Source organism: Lutra lutra, chromosome X, assembly GCF_902655055.1.
Source record: "Lutra lutra chromosome X, mLutLut1.2, whole genome shotgun sequence".
NCBI classification, from domain to species: Eukaryota; Metazoa; Chordata; class Mammalia; order Carnivora; family Mustelidae; genus Lutra; species Lutra lutra.
This window is the reverse complement of record NC_062296.1, coordinates 54,474,128-54,494,396: the sequence shown is the minus strand read 5'-3', so window position 1 is coordinate 54,494,396 and position 20,269 is coordinate 54,474,128. Positions and strand designations below refer to the sequence as shown.

Here is a 20,269-nt window from a genome sequence, read left to right as displayed (position 1 = left end):
GAACAAGAAAAGACCCCGAATTGCCAGGGGAATGTTGAACAAGAAAACCAAAGCTGGGGGCATCACAATGCCTGACTTCAAGCTATATTACAAAGCTGTAGACATCAAGACAGTAGGGTACTGGCACAAAAACAGACACATAGACCAATGGAACAGAATAGAGAGCCCAGAAATGGACCCTCAACTCTATGGTCAACTAGTCTTCAACCAAGCAGGGAAGAACACCCAATGGGGAAAAAAAAAAGTCTCTTCAAAAACTGGTGCTGGGGCATATTGCATGGAGCACTGGGTGTGGTGTGAAAACAATGAATACAGTTACGCTGTAAAGAAATTTAAAAAAAATAATGAGAACCTAGGGAATCTAATGGGCAGTAACCTTAGGTGGAATGTTTATAATGAATTTGAGTCATAATAATTTTTATAAAATAAAATGCACTCCTTTTAAGTTTGATGAAAATAAATGGTGCTGGGGGGATGCCTGGGCGGCTCAGTTGGTTGAGCATCTGCCTTCGGCCCAGGTCATGATCCCAGGGTCCAGGGATCGAGTCCCGCATCGGGCTCCTTGCTCAGCAGGGAGCCTGCTTCTCCCTCTGCCTGCTCTGCCTGTTCTGCCTACAGCTCTCCATGCTTCTACTCTCTCTCTGACAAATAAATAAATAAAATCTTAAAAAAAAAATGGTGCTGGAGGCATAATACTCCATAAGGTATTACAAATAGCATGGAGGACAAGGGGAGATGGAGAGGAGAAGGGAGTTGAGGGAAATTGGAAGGGGAGGTGAACCATGAGAGACTATGGACTGAGAAATAATCTGAGGGTTTTGAAGGGGCGGCGGTGGGAGGTTGGGGGAGCCAGGTGGTGGGTATTATGGAGGGCACGTATTGCATGGAGCACTGCGTGTGGTGCATAAACAATGAATACTGTTACACTGAAAATAAATAAATAAAAATTAATTAATTAATTTAAAAAATTAAATACAAAAAAAATGGTGCTGGGAAAACTGGACAGCCACATGTGGAAGAATGAAACTTAGACCATTCTCTTACACCATGCGCAAAGATAAGCTCAAAATGGACGAAAGACCTCAATGTGAGACAGGAATCCATCAAAATCTTAGAGGAAGACATAGGCAGTAACCTCCTTGACACTGGCCACAGAAACTTCTTTCAAGACACATCTCTAAAGACGAGGGAAACAAAAGCAAAAATGAACTTGTGGGACTTTGGTTAATTTTAAAGAAATTTTTGAAGAGCAAAATAATTTACTTTCCTATATTTACCATTTCTATAGCTATTCATTCATTCATTTGTGTTCATCTGGGTTGACACTTGGTATGGTTTTCCTTAATCCTAGAAGAATGTATTCAATTTTTTTTTTTTTAGTGAAATACACTACTGTTCAATTCTAACAACGTTTGGTTGAAAAAAAAAACCATTTTGTCATTATTTCTTCAATTGTATCTTTAAATACAGTGACATAGACTTCTTCTGGACCTCCAGTTCTAGGGATTTGAACACATGTATAGATTCCTGTAGCCACCATCAGAACACATCTACAGCCCCCAAGAAGACCCTGGTATTATCCCTTTGTAGTCACACTCTTTTTCTACACCTAACCAGGGCACCACTGACTTGCTTTCCTTTATGATACTTTTAACATCTCCAGAAAGTCATAGAAATGGAAACATTTAAAATGTAACCTTCTGGGGCTCCTGGTCGGCTGAGTCGGTTAAGTGTCTACCTTCAGCTCAGGTCATGATCCCAGGGTCCTGGGATGGAGTCTTACCTTGGGCTCCCTGCTCAGCCAGGAGTCTGCTTCTTGCTCTCCCTCTGCTCTGCTTGTGCTCACTCTCTCTCTCCTTCAATCTCTCTCTCTCTCTCTCTCTCTCTCTCAAATAAATGAATAAAATCTTAAAATAAAATAATAAAACAAAACAAAACAAAATAAAATAAACTGTAACCCCTCTGAGCCTGGCTTCTATCACTAAACATAATGCTTTTGAGTTTCATCCAAGTTGTTGACTGAATTAATACTTCATTCCTTTAGACCATTGAGTAATATTTAATTGTATGGAAGGAATACACTTTGTTGTAGGATATTTGGGTTGTTTCAAGTTTGGGGTGATTTTTAAAAAATTTTATTTTTTTTCAGTGTTCCAAGATTCACTCTTTATGCACCACACCCAGTGCTCCATGTAATACATGCCGTGCCTTCCTTAGTAGGTTTGGGATGATGAAGAACAGAACTGCTACAAACATTCACTTACAGGTAATTTTAATGAACTCAAGTTGAAAATTGTCTAGGAGAAATACTTCAGAGTGAGATTGCTAGGTCATGTGGCTGAGTATATGTCTAACTTCATAAAAAGCAATAACATTGCTTTCCAGAGTGGTTGTTCCACCTTACATTCCCCTCCCGCACCAGTTGCTGCCCATCCTCAACACCATTTGACATTGTCACATGTTGGTGTTTTATTTGCTTGTTTGCTTTTTGTAATTTCAGCAATTTTAACACAGGAATACTGGTATCTCACCATAGTTTTAACTTGCATTGTCTGAAAGCCAGTGAGTGTGCTCATCTGTTCATGTGCTCAATTGCCACCTCTATATCCTTTTCATTGATGTATCTCTTCAAAAAATTTTTCCATTATTTTCTTACTGTTGAGTTTTTTTTTTAAAGATTTTATTTATTTATTTATTTGACAGACAGAAATCACAAGTATGCAGAGAGGCAGGAAGAGAGAGAGGGAGGCGGACTCCCTGCTGAGCAGGGAGCCCGATGCAGGGCTCGATGCAGGGCTCAATCCCAGGACCCTGAAAGCATGACCTGAGCTGAAAGCAGCGGCTTAACCCACTGAGCCACCCAGGCGCCCCTTACTGTTGAGTTTTGACAGTTCCTCACTTACTCTGGATCTGAGTCCTCTATTGTTGAGGTAATTGTAAATACATTCTCCCAGCCTGAGATTTTTCTCCTCAAGCCCTTTAACAGCATCTTTATCAGAAATAAAAACAAAAACAAAAACCAACCAACCAACCAACCAACCAAACAAAAACAACAAGGCGGGCCGGGGGGTGGCAGGTTGGAGTTATTCTACCTAGAACATGTTTCTCAAACCTAAATCGAAGATTTTGTTGCTTCTTTTTAAACATTTTAGAGTTTCATATTCACGATTTATATATAAGTTTTAGTTTTAGTGAGTTATAGTATAAGATGTGAGATCTTTTTTCTTTTAGATGCACAGCCAGTGTTTTCCACACATTTGTTGAAGAGTTGTCAATGTCGGTAATATGATTCCTCCACATTTATTCTTTTTTTTTTCCCCCATACGTTCTTTGGCTATTCTTTTTGTTTGTGTGTTTGTTTTAAGTTTCCATATAAGCTTTAGGATCGGCTTGTCTATGCCTACAACACATCCTGCTGCCAGGATTTTTATTGGACTCACAGTAAGTCCAGAGATCAATTTCAGAAGAATTCACATCTTTACTATGTTAAATATTCTAACCTATGACCACGGTACGTTCCTCCATTTATTTAGGTCTTCCTTTGTCTGTTTGGGTTTTTTTTTTTTTTCCAGCATTTTCCTGCTTTTAGCGTATAAATACCCTGCATCATTTGTTAGAGTCACATCTAAGAACTGATTTTCTTTTTTGGAGTGATGAATTTCTTTTTCCAACACTCTTTTGCTAGTGTGTATAAATATGGTGGCTTTTTGTATTTTAATCTTATATCCTGCACTGTAGGTCAATTCGTTTATTAGTTCTAAGATATTTTTGTGTATCTGTATGATTTTAACAGAGAGAATCAGATTTTCTGTGAATAGGAGCCATTTTGGTTTATTTGATTTATTTATTTTTTAAAGATCTTATTTATTGACTTGAGATAGTGAGAGCTAGAAAGAGGACGAGCGGTGAGCAGGGCTGAGGGGCAGAGGGAGAGGGAAAAATAGAGACTCCCTGCCGAGCACGGAGCTCTGACCTGGCGTCTATCCCAGAACCCTGAAATCATGACCTGAGCTGAAGCCACGTCCTTAACCAGCTGAGCCTCCCAGGTGTCCCACCGTTTTGATTTAACCTACTGATTCGTGCCACCCCATGGATGAATATCCAAAGCACTGAAGCAGAGAAAAAGAAGGCCAACATGGAAGATTACATACGGTATGTTTATGTGTATATCAGACTCCAAGAAAGAGAATTCTAATCCGTTAGTGATAGAGAAAGGTCAGTGGTGGCCTAAGGCTGGATGTGGATGGTAGGAATTGCCTGGGAAGAGGTGCAAGGGAACGCACCTAGATGGTGAAACTATTCTTTTCCTTGATTGGGGTGGGAGTGACATGGATGGTAGCATTTGTCAAAGTCCGCGGAGCTGTCCACTTAAATGGGCATTATTTTGTTTGTAAATTAAACCTCAGTAAAGCGGATAAAGAGAGCCCTGTTGTTAGGTTGATTTGGAGGACCTCGGGTCGCTAAAAGACAAAACAGAGACCTGTGATAATGAAAACGTTCAAGGCCTGATCATCATTCAAAGCTTGTACTTGTGGGCACCAAGCAGAAGGCTCCAGCCAGCCTCTCCTCCCCACCCACCCCCGCCACCACACAGATGAACAAGGCGTGCTTCAGAACAAGAATTTGAAACTACACTGGTTGGACTCCATCTCCTGGGAAACGTCCTTCTGCATTGATTTTTGCCCTTACCTTTGCCCCTACTGCATTCCAACCTTGTGCCTTGTGCCCTTTTTTTTTTTTTTCAGGTTGTGGGGGGGGAAGCAAGAGGAGGAGATTTGAGGGAGTGGTCTGATTGTAGGGACCCTCCACGGTGTCCCTGTTCCAGTTGCTAGGACCCCAAATTTTCTCAGACAGCTTCAGAGACAGGCTAAAGCCTAATTTGCAGCTGCTGCTGTTCCACAAGGCACATGTTTACCCAGCTCCTCAGGTATCTCAGATTCCTGGCTAAAGGCAATGGGCTAGTGGTAGTAGAGCTCCGTCTTTCCATTTCTTCCCTCTCTGCTTTCAGAAGGCTCACTTCTGCATAGACCTTGTCTCTGACATCCCCTCCCTCGGGGCCAGGTGGGGTAGCAACATGCGGCAATTCTCTAATGTTTTTGGAGAGCCATGCACAAATTCAGACTTCCATGGACAGTGTAGGGGAGTTGATTGGTTCCACATCCTCCTCAACTCTAGCCCCACAGTCTTTGTAATTTTCTTCTTTCTTGTGGTCATTGGGTATGCACACTGCTTTTCACTTCTAGAGCTTTGCAATCCATAGATACATCAACTGCTGCAAAATAAATTTGCATGTATTGGCTGAATCACAGGCTGAGACAGGACGCCTGGCAAGGGACTGTTGTGTCACCTTGAGGTGTGACAGCCCATTTCTGACATGGATGCTGAAGTGTTGGCATCTTGGGAGACTGCGACGCTGTGACAGGAGTGTCATATTTGAAGTGTACGATGTCCTGCAGGTTTGTACCATTTCTACGATGCTAGTTTCCAAATAAAAGGCACTTGTAATGCGGAGTCGTCCCAAACTGAAATCTGGGGAACTCGAGAACTTGACATTGGTGAAGTCCTTTCCTCTGCCTGGTCCTCAGTCTCCTCACTGGAAAGGGGGTTGGTGTTTAGGGTGAGGGTTCTTGTGCTACTAGATTTTCGATGACTTCCGATCTGTACTGCTTGGCACTGTCTTTGAGACCGCGAGGCAAGCACTGTAGGTAACCCTAACTGTGCAGATGAGAAACTGGAGGTTCTGAGAGGTGAAGGGACTTGCCCGAGGTCACGGGGCTCAGAGGGACAGGGAGGGATGTCAATCTCAAGTGCTTTCCCGAGGACACATGCACCTGTCATTCTCACACTGCTACACTGCTTTACCCCCTTCCTACCTTCTTTCATGCACAGGCCACACCAGCTGCTCCCAGCCGCCCATGGAGCTGGGCCAGGCAGTGCTGGGTTCACGCTTTTACCCCTATTAACTCCGTGAGGAAACTTGAGGCCCGGAGAGATGATGTGACTGGGAAAGCAGACCCATAGTACCTCGGAGTACATCTATCTAGCCCAGTCTTGTGCTGTGAGAGGTGGGAGCTCTGAGGGCCAGAGTGAGAAAAGGCTGAGCCAAGGTCACTCGTCCAGATGGTAGCAGAGCCAGGTCAGAGACTTCAGGCAAGTCACTTCCCTTCTCTGAGTCCGATTTGTCGCGTGTGCCAGGGGAACAGTAACCCCCGCAGAGTATCAGCGAGGGTGGAATGAGGTCTTGCACCCAAAGCACCAGGCCCCAGGGCCTGACAGCCATGATGACAAAGACGAGGATGAGGAGCAGGATGGATGCCTAGGATACCTCCAAACCTGATGTCTCAGGAGGCTGGGAGGCTGGTGGGAGCCTTAAAAGCCCAGGATGGACCTCAGGGACAGAGAAGCCTTGAGGGGTTTGGATCTGGCCCAGTGAAGGGAGATGGAAAGTGGTAAGGGCAGCCTGGGAGGGAGAGAGTGGCTGTTGTTGGAGAGTGGTGAGAGATGGGGGTGTTGTTCCCACAACACTGCGAGCCCCTCCAAGGCAGTGGTGGCTGGCTACAGTGGATGGAGCATGCATTTAGCCTTGAAGGGTCTTGGGTTGGGGTCCCGGAAAGGACATCTGCCTTGGTGTCATGTTTACCCTGTTGAGTGAGCAGGTGGGCAGCCTCCCGGGTGACCTGCCTGACAGTCTGTCAGCATTCCCCTGGGCACTTCCTCCTCCCTGTCCCAGAGGCCACCCCACTGCTTTCTTCCTCCCTGCCCACCCTGCTCTCAACGACCCTGTGCAGAGTGCAGCTCCTGGGAAGCCCGCCCCGCCCCCAAACCCTGCCTGGAGAGGCCAGGTAGGGGAAAGGAGGATGGAAGAGGGGAGTGTTGTGAGGCCACAGGCCTGGGCAGGTCTCCCTCACCAGCACCCTGTCTGTCTCTGAGAGCTGCTTTCTCCTCCTTTCCAGATGAGATGCCCTATCCCAGGTGTCCTCTGCACCCAGTGCTCAAATCCCCGCCTGTGGTTTTGGGTGAATGTCCAAACCCTCATCCATGAAAAGGCCTGTGCCTGCTATGTGCAGCTCCTGGGAGGTTCCCAGGCTGAGAGAACCAGAAAAAAGTCTCGGATCGTTCATCACCCCAGGACCACGGTCCCAGGCATCCTTCATCCTTCTCACATCCCAGACCATGTGTCAGTAAAGCCAAAGTGAAAGGAACTCAAGTTGTGTCGGAATCACAGCATCCACGTGGCCAAGCAGGGGCTCAGCAGCCGGACAGGCAGAAACCACAGCAGTGGCCAGCATGGCAGAAGCCCAGCTGAGGCCCGACTTCAGGGGAGGAAAACTTACACAGCTAGCTTCCTGGGGGTGTGACCTATGAAGCCCCAGGTGACCTTGTGCTCGGAGGGGCTGCGCACCCAGCTCACGGCTAAGCCGTCAGTCTCTTGGAAGTCTTCCTCATTTTTGAGCAAGGGGACCCACGGTTTTCATTCGTCACTGGGCCTGTGAAATTACATGCCTGGATCTGGGTCAGGAGCCAAGTCTGGGGGAGAGAAGGGAACCTCTTCTTGGGGAAAAGAGGCAGTGGGGTGCAGGGGCCCTTATGCGATTCACTCCTTCTTAACCTGGGGCCTCGTCCTCCCAACTATGGACATCACAAAGCTCCGGACACTGTCCCAGCCTGCCACTGAGCCCTTCCCAGGCGTCTCTGCTCTCACTGCCAGTCACTGGAGGAACTCCAGTCCCAGCCCCACTCCTACAGGGATCCCGCCAACCCTTGAAGACTCCAGGACATAGGCCCGGCCTTGGCTTCACTGGGAGGGCCCTGCTTCCAGTGAAGAAGAGCTCCGGAGCCCACTAACTGGCCTCGGGTCAGGGTCGCAGGCTGTCAGGAGGTCTGTTTTCATTGAACCTACTCTGTGGGCAATAATGCCTCCTCCTTCAACCTGCTGGAGGGGTGAGAACGTCGCCAAGGCCTATCTCATCATCCTTCAGCCTCCATCTGAGGGAGGGATGAGGTGCTGAAGTTGTGTGGAGGATGAGGGAAGGGTTCCAAGATGGCACCTCCAAAGATGGGGAGGAGGAGGTGGGCCCGGTTCCTTGGTGGGAGGGACAGCGGCACCAGCCCACAGCCTTCCACTCCATCCCTTTTCCTGCCACCTCCCCCACCACTGGCATCTTAACTGGGGTTGTACCACATAGGAAATCATGTCACTATGTCGAAACTCATGGTCTAGACACTCAGCTGGCACCTCTCCACATCTCCCCAGCACCCTCCCCACACCTGCTGCCTTCCAGGCAGAGGCGGGTAGTGTCTAGGTCACAGCCTGCAACCACATGCCACTCAGAGCACCACGGGCACAGGTACGTGAGCAAATAAAGGAGGAAACGTCCCAAATAATTTTGCAACTTTACTGGAACACTTATACCAAAAACATGGAAACACGACAAAAGCGCACGACAAAAGCACACAACAAAAGCAGGAAGGGCAAAGAGAGCTTCATCTTGCATGCCACCTTGGATGGGCTGGTAGAAGCTGCCTAGAGTGCTGTGTTAAGGAGGGATCCGAGGAGGCACTCTGGCTCGGTGAGGGACTGCTGCGGTTCATCAGCGCTGTCTGTAACACAAGACAAAAGCCGAAACAGGACTATCGATAGACGGGAGAAGGGGAGGGACGCGAAGAACAAAACAAGTGTCTCTCACAACTCTTTGTTCCCCGACCCTGCACACCCAGGCCTGCCCCCCCACCCCCCGACCTGACTTCTCACAGCCCCTTCCCACCCCCTCCCTCGGAGTTTCATGTAACCACCGAAAATCTTACTGGATCCAGGAGAAGAAGTTGGCACTCGTTCTGGCAGCATTTCTGGTCCGGATGGTGGAGCTGGTGCTGGGCCCATCTAGAATGCTGGTGCTGGCCCCACCATTAGTGCCACTGCTGACGCCAGCTCTCCAAGTGGCCCTCCGGTTGGCACGGTTGCTATTCAGGATGTACTGATGGTATCTGGCCCAGAAAGCAAAGGGAATCCTGGCCCAGGCGTCGCCAAAATCTCCGTCCTCATCCCAGGTCAGTAGCTCCACCTGTATGTCATCCCAGCTCCAGCGTCCAATCAGAGCTTCATCCCCGATGTTCATCTGGGCTCTCATCTGGGCCCTGGCATGTTCCTCAGCCATATCCACGTCCATCGTCTTGAAAGCATCATCCACAGCCTCCAGGAAACGAGCCTTCCATTCCCGGGGGTCTCGGTTCTGATTCTGCGGTAGAGTAACAGACACCATCCACACAGCTACCCCACGTTCACTGAGCACCTGCTTCCAGTCATCCACCCTCCCAAGGGCGGTGCATGGTCATGACAAAAGTCAAGACCAGGGGCGCCCTGGGTGGCTCAGTGGGTTAAAGCCTCTGCCTTCGGCTCAGGTCATGATCCCAGGGTCTTGGGATCGAGCCCCCCATCAGGCTCTCTGCTCAGTGGGGAGACTGCTTCCTCCTCTCTCTCTGCCTGCCTCTCTGCCTACTTGTGATCTCTGTCAAATAAATAAATAAATAAATAAATAAATAAATAAAATCTTTAAAAAAAAAAAAGTCAAGACCACTGGACTCCGACTCTCCTATGACTCCGTGCCAGCCCCGGGACCTCACCCCATCCCTCACACTTACGACACCTGTGAACTTGCCTAAGTTACCGACTTGGGAACCTGTCCGGATCCTCACTGGACCAACGGCCTGAGAAGGAGGCCATAGCCAAGAACCAGAGAAGGTATGGCAAGTACCAAACCCACACCCCACCGCCGGGCCCCAAACAGAGGCTCTCTGCTACCTGGGCGATGAATCTCAGCACCCTCATCTTGCTGGTCTCGTGACGGGCTCGCAGACCCCAGAGGAATTCATACTCGGGGGGGCTGCTATTGGGGATCTTCTTGTATTCCAGGTACCTCAGTGCAAGAGGAAGAGAAACGTTTGCTTCCAGCCAGGCAGACCTGTCGCTGCACCAAGGGCCCCCAGGTAGCCCCTGCCCAGCCCCGATACTGCAGCTCAGCTCCTGAGGGAGGACAGTCCCGGCCCTCCAGCCCATGCCTCACTCCCACGCTCCCTCCTGGGGTTTCTGCCTCCAGGACTGAGGCCTACAAAGAAGCCACGTCGAGGTGCGGGGTGGGACACGTGTCGGGTATCTGTTCGTAGGAAGGCCACAAGTTTCACGCCCCTTGTCACAATGAACCCAGATTCCCGTCGGGTGTGTTGTAAGCACAGGAGCCACTTCTTCAGGCCCCCTGCCATGAGCACACTCCATCACAGGCCCCCACCCACGGCCTAGTGGAACCCTGGGACAGTCCACCATAGAAGAGGACCGTAAAGGGGAGAAAAGCGGCACACCCCGTGCATGCCCTCCACTCTGTGTGTGCGCGCCTGGGCGCGTCTGCGTGCACGTGGGCATGTGCAAGTGTGCCTGTGTGAGTGCACCTGTGTGTTCTCCAAGGACCTAGGTAGGACAGGGTGGGCCTGACCAGAAAGTTTGGAGCACGGGGCTCCAGGACCCAATGGGCCCCTTACTAGCCAGGGCTGTACTCAGACTTCCACTCTCTGAGCCCCAGGTTCCTGGGATGGAAAGCAGGAGAAATTCTCCTGCAGCCTGCGGGGCAGGTACCAAATGGCAGGGTGGTTCTAATACTCTGTCAACTTCGACTCCTTTTCCCCAAGGCTGCGCTGGAATTCTACTCCCTGCCAACACTCACATACCCCGCCCACCCTCACACCAGAGACATCTATCCCTCTAGTGCCAAGATCTGGCACGGGGAATGGCTTGCGCAGCCAGACCAGCCCACGAGGAATGCATGAGCGTGAGACAAAGTTAACTTGGCCACTACTTACTTCTGCTTCACAAAATCCTCTGTAATGAGCTTCCTCAGATCTCCAAGGAATGGGTGCCTCACCCTAAAGGCCAGGAAAGGAATCCATAACTATAGACAGTGGCAGTGCCCAGATGGGGGCAGGAGTACTCCCTAGCAGGGCGGAGAGCTTCCCAGCCCGTAGGGCGCGGGGCAGGGTAGGGGGGCGGGGGGGCAGGCGCATCCCCATGGAGGCCTGGGATGGCTGCAGGGGTCACAGGGCCACACATGTCAGGGATGCCTTAGGCAAGGCTGTGACTGGAACCCCTAATTCTGATGGGTTCTCTTGGATCTCATCTGGGGACAGAGAAGGGACATGGAGCAGAGAGGGGCTGAGAGTTCAGGACCATTTCCCCACGCACCCTGATGAGACCCTCTGCGCCCTACCCAGTCCAGGACGTCCACTCCCCTGCACTAGGCCCCCAAGCTAATCCCATCCCAGGGCCACTGGTGTCAAAGGACAACGCTGAGGGGTGGAAGCCGAGAGCCCAATCATACCCAGGGCGCAGTCCCATCTTGCGCAGTGCCTCCCAGAGGACAGCTGTGAGGGGAGAAGAGCCACGAGACTTCAGCACATGAAGCTGACTGTGGGCAACCCCCCAGCTGCGGACCCAGCCACTCACCCTCGCTGGCACGGTTGCCATTCATGAAAATGACTCCCAGAATCACCAAGAGGAGGCTCAGCCTGGGAGTGTCCTTGGTCCTAAAGGTGTAGAAAGAGAGATCCTGTCCAGCAGCCGTTTGCCCCAGGGACTAGGGCTTGCTCACCCAACTAGCTCTCCCCAGATGGCTGGGCGACCGGGTGGTTCTTCCCACTCTACATATGGCTTGCTCTCTCATCCAGACCATTCATTCCTCTGTCTGAGACTGAATCGCTTCAGGCCTCAAATGTGGATGCAAACACGTGGGTTCAGGCGGGGAGCAACCACTTGGCAACAGTGTGTCTAGAGGGGGCATCCAGACCTCCCCTGCCCTTCGAGCATCAGGAGTTACACTGGACGGGAAGCCTCCTTCCCCCAGGACCACTCTGCCAAGCCCAGACCAGGCACGTAGCAGGAAGAGGCAGGCAACAAGAAGCCTGCTTTCCCGGGAAGACGGGGTGGTGTGGTAGTGGGGTGGGGGGGGGTAGGGGGGAGCCCTGAGAGCACCAAGGCTTCACTCCAGGCCACTTCCCCTTTCATCCCCTAATCACTGGGCACCACTAATGGTGGGTGGGAGCTGTGCCAGGCACCAAGGCCCTGTTTTCCCATTTCTCTGAGAAGAAGGGGAGGGGGAGGCACCAGTGAGGAAGGCCCCAACCCTCCTGCCCTTTCTTACTTTCCCAGGAGGCGAGCTGAGGAGTCCCGTGTGCACACGAGAATGTACAGGTGTTCTTCCTTGTCAATTTCCTTCAGGTGGATCCCAAACTTCTGCATGGGGAAGGAAACAGCATGAGAGCAGAAAGCCACACTGCCTGTCCTGCAGGCAGGCCCTCTGTTCCCCGTTGGAAGTTTCCCTCAGCAGGGACCCCGAAGTCATGGGGAAGACTCAAGAAGAGAGGCTGCAGAGGGACTGCCTTGTGGGAGCTCTGGCACTGGCCAAAGCAACAGGACCCACTTCAGGAGACAAGGGACACTGAAAGAACCCGAGGGAGAGGGACCCTCCGGGGAAGGAAGTATGCAGTGGGCGCTCCCAGGAGAAGCTAGGGAAGCTTTCCCAGAGCAGGTAGTACTGAAAGGGGGCCTCAAGGAGCTGCAGGGCTCAAGGCTCAAGGCCCTGCAGCTCTGGCACCACCATGAGCTGCCCAGGCACTCGCCCACCTTTTCCAGGGTGTATGTTGCTCGTTCAATGATCTCGGGGAAATGTTCGTCGTATTCTCGGATGACATCCTTCATCATGTCTGCAGGAGGTGAGAGAGGTGGAGAGAGCACGTGGGCTGAGCAGGGGCCAAAGAGCTGCAGCAGCCCCTCGGTCAGCCCTGCTGAGGGGAGCACCGTTGGGGACCCCACCCCCACCCCCACCCCCCTTACTGTGCAAATGCGGCGATCAGCTGGGCATGCTGGGTGGAGGCATCTGATACCAGATGGGACAATGCAAGGGCAGAGCTCGGGGAGGGGGCCCGGGTTGCCTACCTGAGCGCTTGATGGGGATCTTCTTGTAGTCCTTGATCATCAGATATTTCACCAACTTATTCGCCTGGAGGAGCAGCAGCGCACAGGGAGATCAAGACATGGGTGACCTCCAAGAACTGGCCCACAGGAGAGGAGAGGTGGGAGATGGGGGAAAGGCAGGTTTCTTACCCTCTCCTGCAGAAGGGTCACGTTGCGGGGTGGCAAGCACAGTACGTGTCTTGAGGGTACCTGGGACCTCAGGGCCATTGGGGGCCGGGGAGCCATCTGAGCCCGCACCGTCAATGGGGGCTGCGATGCTCTCCAGGTCGGTGGGACCGCAGGAGGCTCTCTCTCCTCCTCGCTGCTCTCATATTCATCATCCAGGTGCTTGGACTATAGCGTGAGAGGGAGGAGAGACCCAGGGTTACCAGGTTCGCCGTGCAAAAGTGCCCAGCACATATCTTAACCAGAGCAGGTGCTTGGAAATCAAGTAGTACAAACAGCAGATGACGTGTGCTGAGTGCTTACTACGTGCCCGGCACTGAGCCAACCTCTTCTCCCTCCGGGCCTGAGGGCAGAGACTTTGTGCAGTCAAAGCACGCTATTGCACTTGGGTTGGACAAACATGCACAAGCTGAGAGAAGGGGAGAGGGGAGGGGAGGGGATGGGGGAGGAGGGGGCAGGGATGAGGACTGAGCAGTGAACGGAGGGGAGCAAGGGGGGATGGGAGATAGCAGGGAGGTCTCACCTTCTTGGTCCTCTTGCCTCCCATCCTGACCCAGGGCTCAGCACTGTGCTGAGCGGTGGCAGCTGCACCCTCGGGCTCAGGGATGCTCGGGGCCATCTTGGCCTTGGTGGCAGCTGCTGGCACAACATTCTGAGGCTCCACCCACCGAGTCTTGGCGAGAGCCTTTCCGGACTTGGTCGTCTTGGGCCGGGTGGCTGCCCCCTCCCTGGCAGGTGCTGCCTGGGGCACCCCCGAGGAGGCAGCACTGGGGCCCTCTGGGGCAGCCTCTTGGGCCGGGGCGGGTCTCTTGGGGCGTGGAAAGGCCATGCCACTGACACCTGCTGGCTGGGTGAAGTCAAAGACATCGTTCTGACCCAGGAAAGCTGTCTTGGGCCGGGTGGCATCCATCTCACTAGCACATGGAGCCTGAGCGAAAGCACAGGCGGTACTGGGGCCCTCGGTAGCGGCCTCTTGGGCCTGGGAGACTGGCTGGGGCTGAGTGGACGCTGCCGGAGCCCCCGGGGTGGCCATCTCACTGTTGACTAGCATCTGGGAGGAAGGGGGCAATGGAGCAGCACGGGTTGTCTCGGGGGCAGCTGCCTGAGCCTGGGCCGCATGGGTCATGGGCTGGGTATCTTCTCCTGAAGCCTGGTCTGTGGCCACCGGGCGGTTAGCGACCACCTGATTATAGGTGGCACGGGCAGCAGCGGCGGCGGCCCTAGCAGCACGGTTGGAGGCGGCTGCGTGGGCTACGTTGGCAGCACGGGCAGCAGCCTCATTGGCAAGTGTTTCTGGATCCAGCTGAAATGCCTCCATCAGAGTCCTAGCCAGCATAGGGTTTTCCAGTTCCCAGGGCTCATTCTGTAAAGCCAGAGAGAAGGGTAGGGGAAGGCAGACAGCTCTGTGTGCTCCCATGATGCTTCCCTGTGCTGGCCAGCCTCCTCCCTGCAGCCAGCCCCCACCCCGCCCCCCAAACCTTCCCAAGCCCCCTTTCTCTGAGCAGGAGAGGGAAGGCTGGGGAAGCTGGGCATTCCTTCCCCCACTCAACCCTCCCTTTCATCCACCGCCCCTCCCCTCCCCAGCGGCTTCATGGGGGAGGGGGCAGAAGGCCCAGGGCCAGCAGGTGGCCCCCAAGGGGCCTCACCGATAAGATGCGAAGGCCTGGACCCAAGCTCCCAAAGGCTCTGAGGATACGGATGTCAAAGCTGGTGAGGGTGCCGTAGCCTCCAAAAGCACCGAACTCTTCATAGTCGTTTCCTTCAACCATCTCCTCCTCCCCGACTTCATCACTACCCTCATCCATGTCTTCAACGTTGTAGGCTTCCGATTCCACGCGGTAGCTTCCCTCAGCCATGCTGGGGGTCCCAAGGAGAAGAGAGCTCAGCCTGGGAGGGAGGGTAAGGCCTCCTCAGGGGGAGGGGAGGCGGAGGGGGCGGGACCCAGTGGGAGGTGGGATCTCTCAGGAGGTTGGGGGGGGGGGTCGGCAATCATCAGGTTACTAGGCAGTACAAGGCGGGGGAGGAGGCGGGAGGGGGGGGGCCTCGCGGGGGGGAGGGGGTATCTGTTGGGTTAGAGTCTGTCAGAGACAGAGCTCTAGGAGAGGGAGAGAGGTGGTCGGAGGAGACCCGGCACTTAAAGGGGAGTTTAGGATGGGCAGGCTCCCCATCCCAGCGGCTAGATTTGAATAGGGGGTGGACTGGCGGGCTAGGGTCTGAAGAGTCCCACAGGGGATGTGCATGGAGACAGGGAGAAACAAAGGGCTTTGATTTAACGATGAAAGGGGAGCAGATGACACAAGAGGGCTTAGACAACAGGGGCCCGGAAAAGCTTATGGGAAACTGAATCCAGAGACCCTCTGGCTAGGTCCGGGCGGGGGCATTCAGCTGATTCAGGTCTGGGTTGGGCTCATACAGGAGGAGCTCTAAGGGGTGGGGGCGGGTGGGGGGCGTTAGGGGCTCGGACCAGGTGAGGCATGGATTGGAGCGCTGGAGGTCTCAAACCCCAGGACTGCAACTCCAGGAAAGGGGCAACGGGGTCAGCTGGTTGGGAGTGATCTAGGAGTGGTTGGGGTGGGGGTAGGGCCGCCGCTCTAAGGAAGCTCAGGAGGCAGCACACGGGTCTGCTGAAGGGGTTCGGATCCTAGGCTCCGGTGTAAGTAGGGCTCGGATCAGAGAGTCCTGCGTCTCCTGCCGGGAGAGGGCGGCGAGTGGGCGGGGGAGGGTCCTACCTAGACCGTGGGTCTAAGAGGGGTCGGGTTCTGAGTGCCTGGGCTTTGTTCAGATCCGGGTGTGGGGGTGGGGAGGGCGCAGCGTGCCGGGTTCCACTGGCCCTCTCCCGGTCCGCTCTGAGGCTGCTGGGTCCTTACCTTCCCTGGGGCTCCAATGGCGTCCGTCCTCAGCACCGGGAACCCCGCAGCCGCGCCCTCGCCTACTGCTGCCAGCACAGCAGCTCCGACCACCCCGCCCCTTTTCTCCGCGCACCCCCCGCGGCCGGGCAGCCTGCGCATGCGCGGACCCCTCCAGCCCGCCCGCTTTCCCAACAAAAGCCCTCTCCACCAGGTCCCCAGTGCGCATGCGATCCCGCGAGTGGGTGGGCGGGGTGGGGGGCTTTTTCGCCTTCCCTCCAGATACCCCTCACCCCTCCTCTGACCCGAGGCGCGCGCACTCACAGCCTGTGGTGCCCTTGGACCACCCAATCATCTACCCTTGATCCTCACACTTCTCTTCCCTGCTCTCCGGGTTCCCGCTAAGCTCCTCCGGTGTGGTCTGAGGTACACTATGCCTGGCTTCCCCAGCATGACCCCTAGGTCACAGACACAGAGGTCTCTAGTTGGGTCTCTAACTGCAACAAAGGGAATGGAAATGGCCAGGGGATGCCACTTGCCTTTGTGTTCCCCAGCACTATCCATCCCTGTGGCCCCCAGACACCCTGGGAACATTTGCTTCCCCAGCTACTCTTTTTTTTTTTTTTTTCTGAGATTTTATTTACTTATTTGACACAGAGAGACACAGCGAGAAAGGGAATACAAGCAGGAGGAGTGGGAGAGAGAGAAGCCGAGCATCCGGGAGCCCGATATGGAGCTCGATCCCAGGACTCTGGGATCATGACCTGAGCCAAAGGCCGAGGCTTAACCCACTGAGCCACCCAGGCGCCCTTCCCCAGCTGCTCTTAATGCGGCTTGGGCACCACAGCACACTCGGTGCCGGGGCTGGTCTTCCTCTCACAGCAGCCCTGGGAGGCAGATGTCAGCATCCCCATTTTACAGATCAGAAAGCTGAGGCACAGACACACTGCAGGAACAGCTAAGGCCACAGAGCCAGTCAACAGAAAATGCAAAATGTGGACGTGAATCTCCCTGACTCCAAACCCCATGTCCCAATAGTGCTGGCCTGGGGACCGAGGCGGGCTCCCCTCTCCAGTTTGAGCGACAGACCTACTCCTCCTAAACCACACACACACACCCCTCTTCTGCCCTGCCAACACCTGTCCCAAACAAGCAAAGTCTGTGCTCTCTGAGACCCAAGCTCATGCTCTGCATCCAGGACACAGGTAGGGACACCGCTCGCCTACTCTAGGTGGGTCCATCCAGGTGTGAGAATTGCTCCTTGGGATCCACTCCCTGCCCCAACTGTCAGGCCTCTTCGCTGTGAGCGACACAAACAGGCTGCCCCTGAGGCCTTCCTGGTGCCTGCTGGAGCAGCCAGGACAATCAGGCACTAGTGTGTCTGAGCCATGGCGAGCCCCCATTCAGAGTAAATGTTTGCCCCGGGGTTCCTTCCAGGGCAGGGGCTTGGGGCAGCTGTGGTCTTGTGGAAAGAAGCTGGGCTGGTCTTCAGAACTCCAGGGATGGAGTGCCTGGCCAGTCTGTTGCTAGCTGTGTGAGCCTGCCCAGGTCACCGTACGTCTCTGAGCCCGGTTTCTCAATATGCAAAAATGGGAAGCACAGGAAGCACTTACTTACCCAACCCAACCCAGGCTGCTATGCTTCCAGACTGACTGGAGGAACTGCTTCGGAGGGAGAAGATGCTATGTTTCCAACTCCGATTGGACCTGTGCTTTTTACAAAAACCATGGTGGGCTTTTATATTTGTTTTTAAAGTCAGCCTCTCCGGGACTCCTGTGCATGAATGGAAGCTATTGCTAGGACCACAGCTTTTACTCTCCAGTGCCCAGTATCAATTCTGGCTGGTTGGATGGCTTTCCTCAGCTGTTGCATAGCAACCTCCGCTGTCAGCAGCCTGCATCTCTTCAGCCCTTCCTGTGTAACACGTTTCCGTGGGAGGTGACCAGACCCTAGAAATGAAAGCCTTGACAGACTGCTCAGTGCTAGTAGAAAATACTATGTTCCCATCTCAAACTGAACCTGTGTTTTTTACAAAAGCCACAGTGGACTCTTATATTCGTTTTGCTATTTGCTTTATTATTTAGTTTTTTCTTACTTTCTCCTTTTTAAAATTGAGATATAATTGACAACTAACCTTATGTTAGTTTCAGGTGTACAACATAATGATTCAAAATTTTTATATATTATGAGATGATCACCGCAGTAAGTCCAGTTAACATCCATCACTATGTATAGCTACATCTTTTTTCTGATGATGTGGGCTTTCATTACATTTGTTTTTATATAAGCCTCTCTCTCTCTCTCTCTCTCTCTGCTATATAACTATTTATGCTAATAACTCCAGAATCTACAGCCCCAGTTTGAACTTCACCTTTGAGATCCAGAGCCGTCTATTCATTCTCGTACCTGACATCTCTGCATGGATGTCTCGAGGGCTCTTCATAGTGAGTCTGTCTAGAACCAGTCACTTGGTAAACCTCCTCCTCCCACACACTCACACTCCCTGTCTCCCTTGTTTTTAAAATTCCCATCTTCACCACCTCAGTAAGTGGCACCATTACCCACACAACTACTCACCGCAGAAAATGGAAGTCCCTACCACCACCACCCCCCCCTTGCTCATACACTGCACCCAGAACTCTGGAACTACCTCTCCGTGTGGCTCTCCCCTCCCTTCCTTCCAGCAAATTCTAGTCATGTTGGCCTCTCAGAATTCTCAACTCTGTCTCCTTCACTCAGGTCCTCCACTGGGCTCTGTTTGTTTCCAATCTCCCCGTGCCGTAGCCTGTAAACTCTATCCAGGCAAGAAGTTGGAAGAGTTGGGCAATCTGAGGGCTCTCCATGTTCGTTTCCCTTCTCTCAGGGACCGCTGTCCTGTGTTGCCTGTGGTGCCGTGAGGTAAAGCACAATAATTGTTTTGGTTTACAGATATTTAGGTGGGAGAGTAAATCGGGTTCCTGTAAATCCATCATGGCTAGAGGCACGATGGTATAAAATTTTTCTTAAATCTGAATTTTTTTTTTCACTGAATGGCTTTAAGAAGTGTTTACTTTGCTATGCGTCCATTGAAGATCTACCGAAGTGACTAGGCACAGATCTCGCATAGTGTGTATTCATGACATTCTTCCAGTCTGATCCCCCTCACTCCTAAAGAAGGGGGAGACCAGAAAAAATATAGAATCATTCAGGACCAGAGGTAAGAATTACAGAGAACTTCTCATCAGAAACAGTGCAAGTTATAAGAAAGTGGCATACCATCTTTTTAATAGTGAAATAATTAATTACTGTCAACTCAGAATTTTGTACTCAATGGGTATCTTTTTAAAGTGAAATGGGGGGTGCCTGGGTGGCTCAGTCCCTTAAGCTTCTGCCTTCAGGTCAGGTCATGATCCCAGGGTCCTGGGATTGAGCCCAGCCTTGGGCTCCCTGCTCAGCGGGGAGTCTGCTTCTCCCTCTGCCCCTCCCCCTGCTCATCCTCTTGTACTCTTGTACTCCCTCGCTCTCAAATAAATAAATAAATAATATATTTTTTTTAAAGTGAAGTTGAATTAAAAGTTTTTTCATACTTACCAGAGTTGAAATAATTCATCATCATTAGCCCAGTATCAATTCTGGCTGGTTGGATGGCTTTCCTCAGCTGTTGCATAGCAACCTCCGCTGTCAGCAGCCTGCATCTCTTCAGCCCTTCCTGTGTAACACGTTTCCGTGGGAGGTGACCAGACCCTAGAAATGAAAGCCTTGACAGACTGCTCAGTGCTAGTAGAAAATACTATGTTCCCATCTCAAACTGAACCTGTGTTTTTTACAAAAGCCACAGTGGACTCTTATATTCGTTTTGCTATTTGCTTTATTATTTAGTTTTTTCTTACTTTCTCCTTTTTAAAATTGAGATATAATTGACAACTAACCTTATGTTAGTTTCAGGTGTACAACATAATGATTCAAAATTTTTATATATTATGAGATGATCACCGCAGTAAGTCCAGTTAACATCCATCACTATGTATAGCTACATCTTTTTTCTGATGATGTGGGCTTTCATTACATTTGTTATGCACTATGCATTAGGTATGCACTATGAGAAATATTAAAGGATGCCTTTCAGGTACACGAAAAATGGCAGCAAATGTAAATATGTTCTATAGAAAGGAATAATCAATACTGGAGATGCTAAATATGATGATAGTAATAGAATGTTTATTTTTTTAAAATTCCTTATGCATTAATTCAGAGTGTAAACAGA

General features: G+C 52.0%; 1 protein-coding gene and 1 non-coding gene across 3 annotated transcripts; both read right to left on the bottom strand.

Moving 5' to 3' along the window:
• Positions 1-8,382: 8,382 nt before the first annotated feature.
• Positions 8,383-16,161, bottom strand: LOC125092154 (melanoma-associated antigen D4). 2 transcript variants are annotated; one of them, XM_047716511.1, is made up of 13 exons: positions 16,048-16,161; positions 14,827-15,067; positions 13,704-14,543; positions 13,145-13,348; positions 12,977-13,040; positions 12,665-12,744; positions 12,183-12,274; positions 11,489-11,568; positions 11,364-11,406; positions 10,849-10,911; positions 9,800-9,914; positions 8,806-9,236; positions 8,383-8,601 (listed from the first exon to the last, which is right to left on the bottom strand). In XM_047716511.1, the coding sequence occupies exons 2-13, from the start codon at positions 15,034-15,036 to the stop codon at positions 8,592-8,594; spliced, it is 2,232 nt and encodes a 743-aa protein (XP_047572467.1). In that variant the 5' UTR covers positions 15,037-15,067; positions 16,048-16,161; the 3' UTR covers positions 8,383-8,591. The 2 variants fall into 2 exon arrangements, with proteins under 2 accessions (XP_047572467.1, XP_047572466.1); XM_047716510.1 differs by having other exon boundaries at positions 14,827-15,038; positions 16,048-16,160.
• On the bottom strand, positions 10,139-10,268 carry LOC125092556 (small nucleolar RNA SNORA11). The gene has a single exon (XR_007125010.1). It is a non-coding gene; the product is annotated as a small nucleolar RNA SNORA11 (small nucleolar RNA).
• Positions 16,162-20,269: the final 4,108 nt, after the last annotated feature.

What these genes read in the sequence shown, in the direction of transcription:
- LOC125092154 (XM_047716511.1), bottom strand. Translation starts at nt 15,036, where the DNA reads ATGGCTGAGGGAAGCTACCGCGTGGAATCGGAAGCCTACAACGTTGAA. An exon ending in GAGGCAAGAGGACCAAGAAG is followed by an intron (nt 13,349 to 13,703) that starts GTGAGACCTCCC and finishes CTCACGCTATAG; the next exon opens with TCCAAGCACCTGGATGATGA. An exon ending in CAACATACACCCTGGAAAAG is followed by an intron (nt 12,275 to 12,664) that starts GTGGGCGAGTGC and finishes TTCCCCATGCAG; the next exon opens with AAGTTTGGGATCCACCTGAA.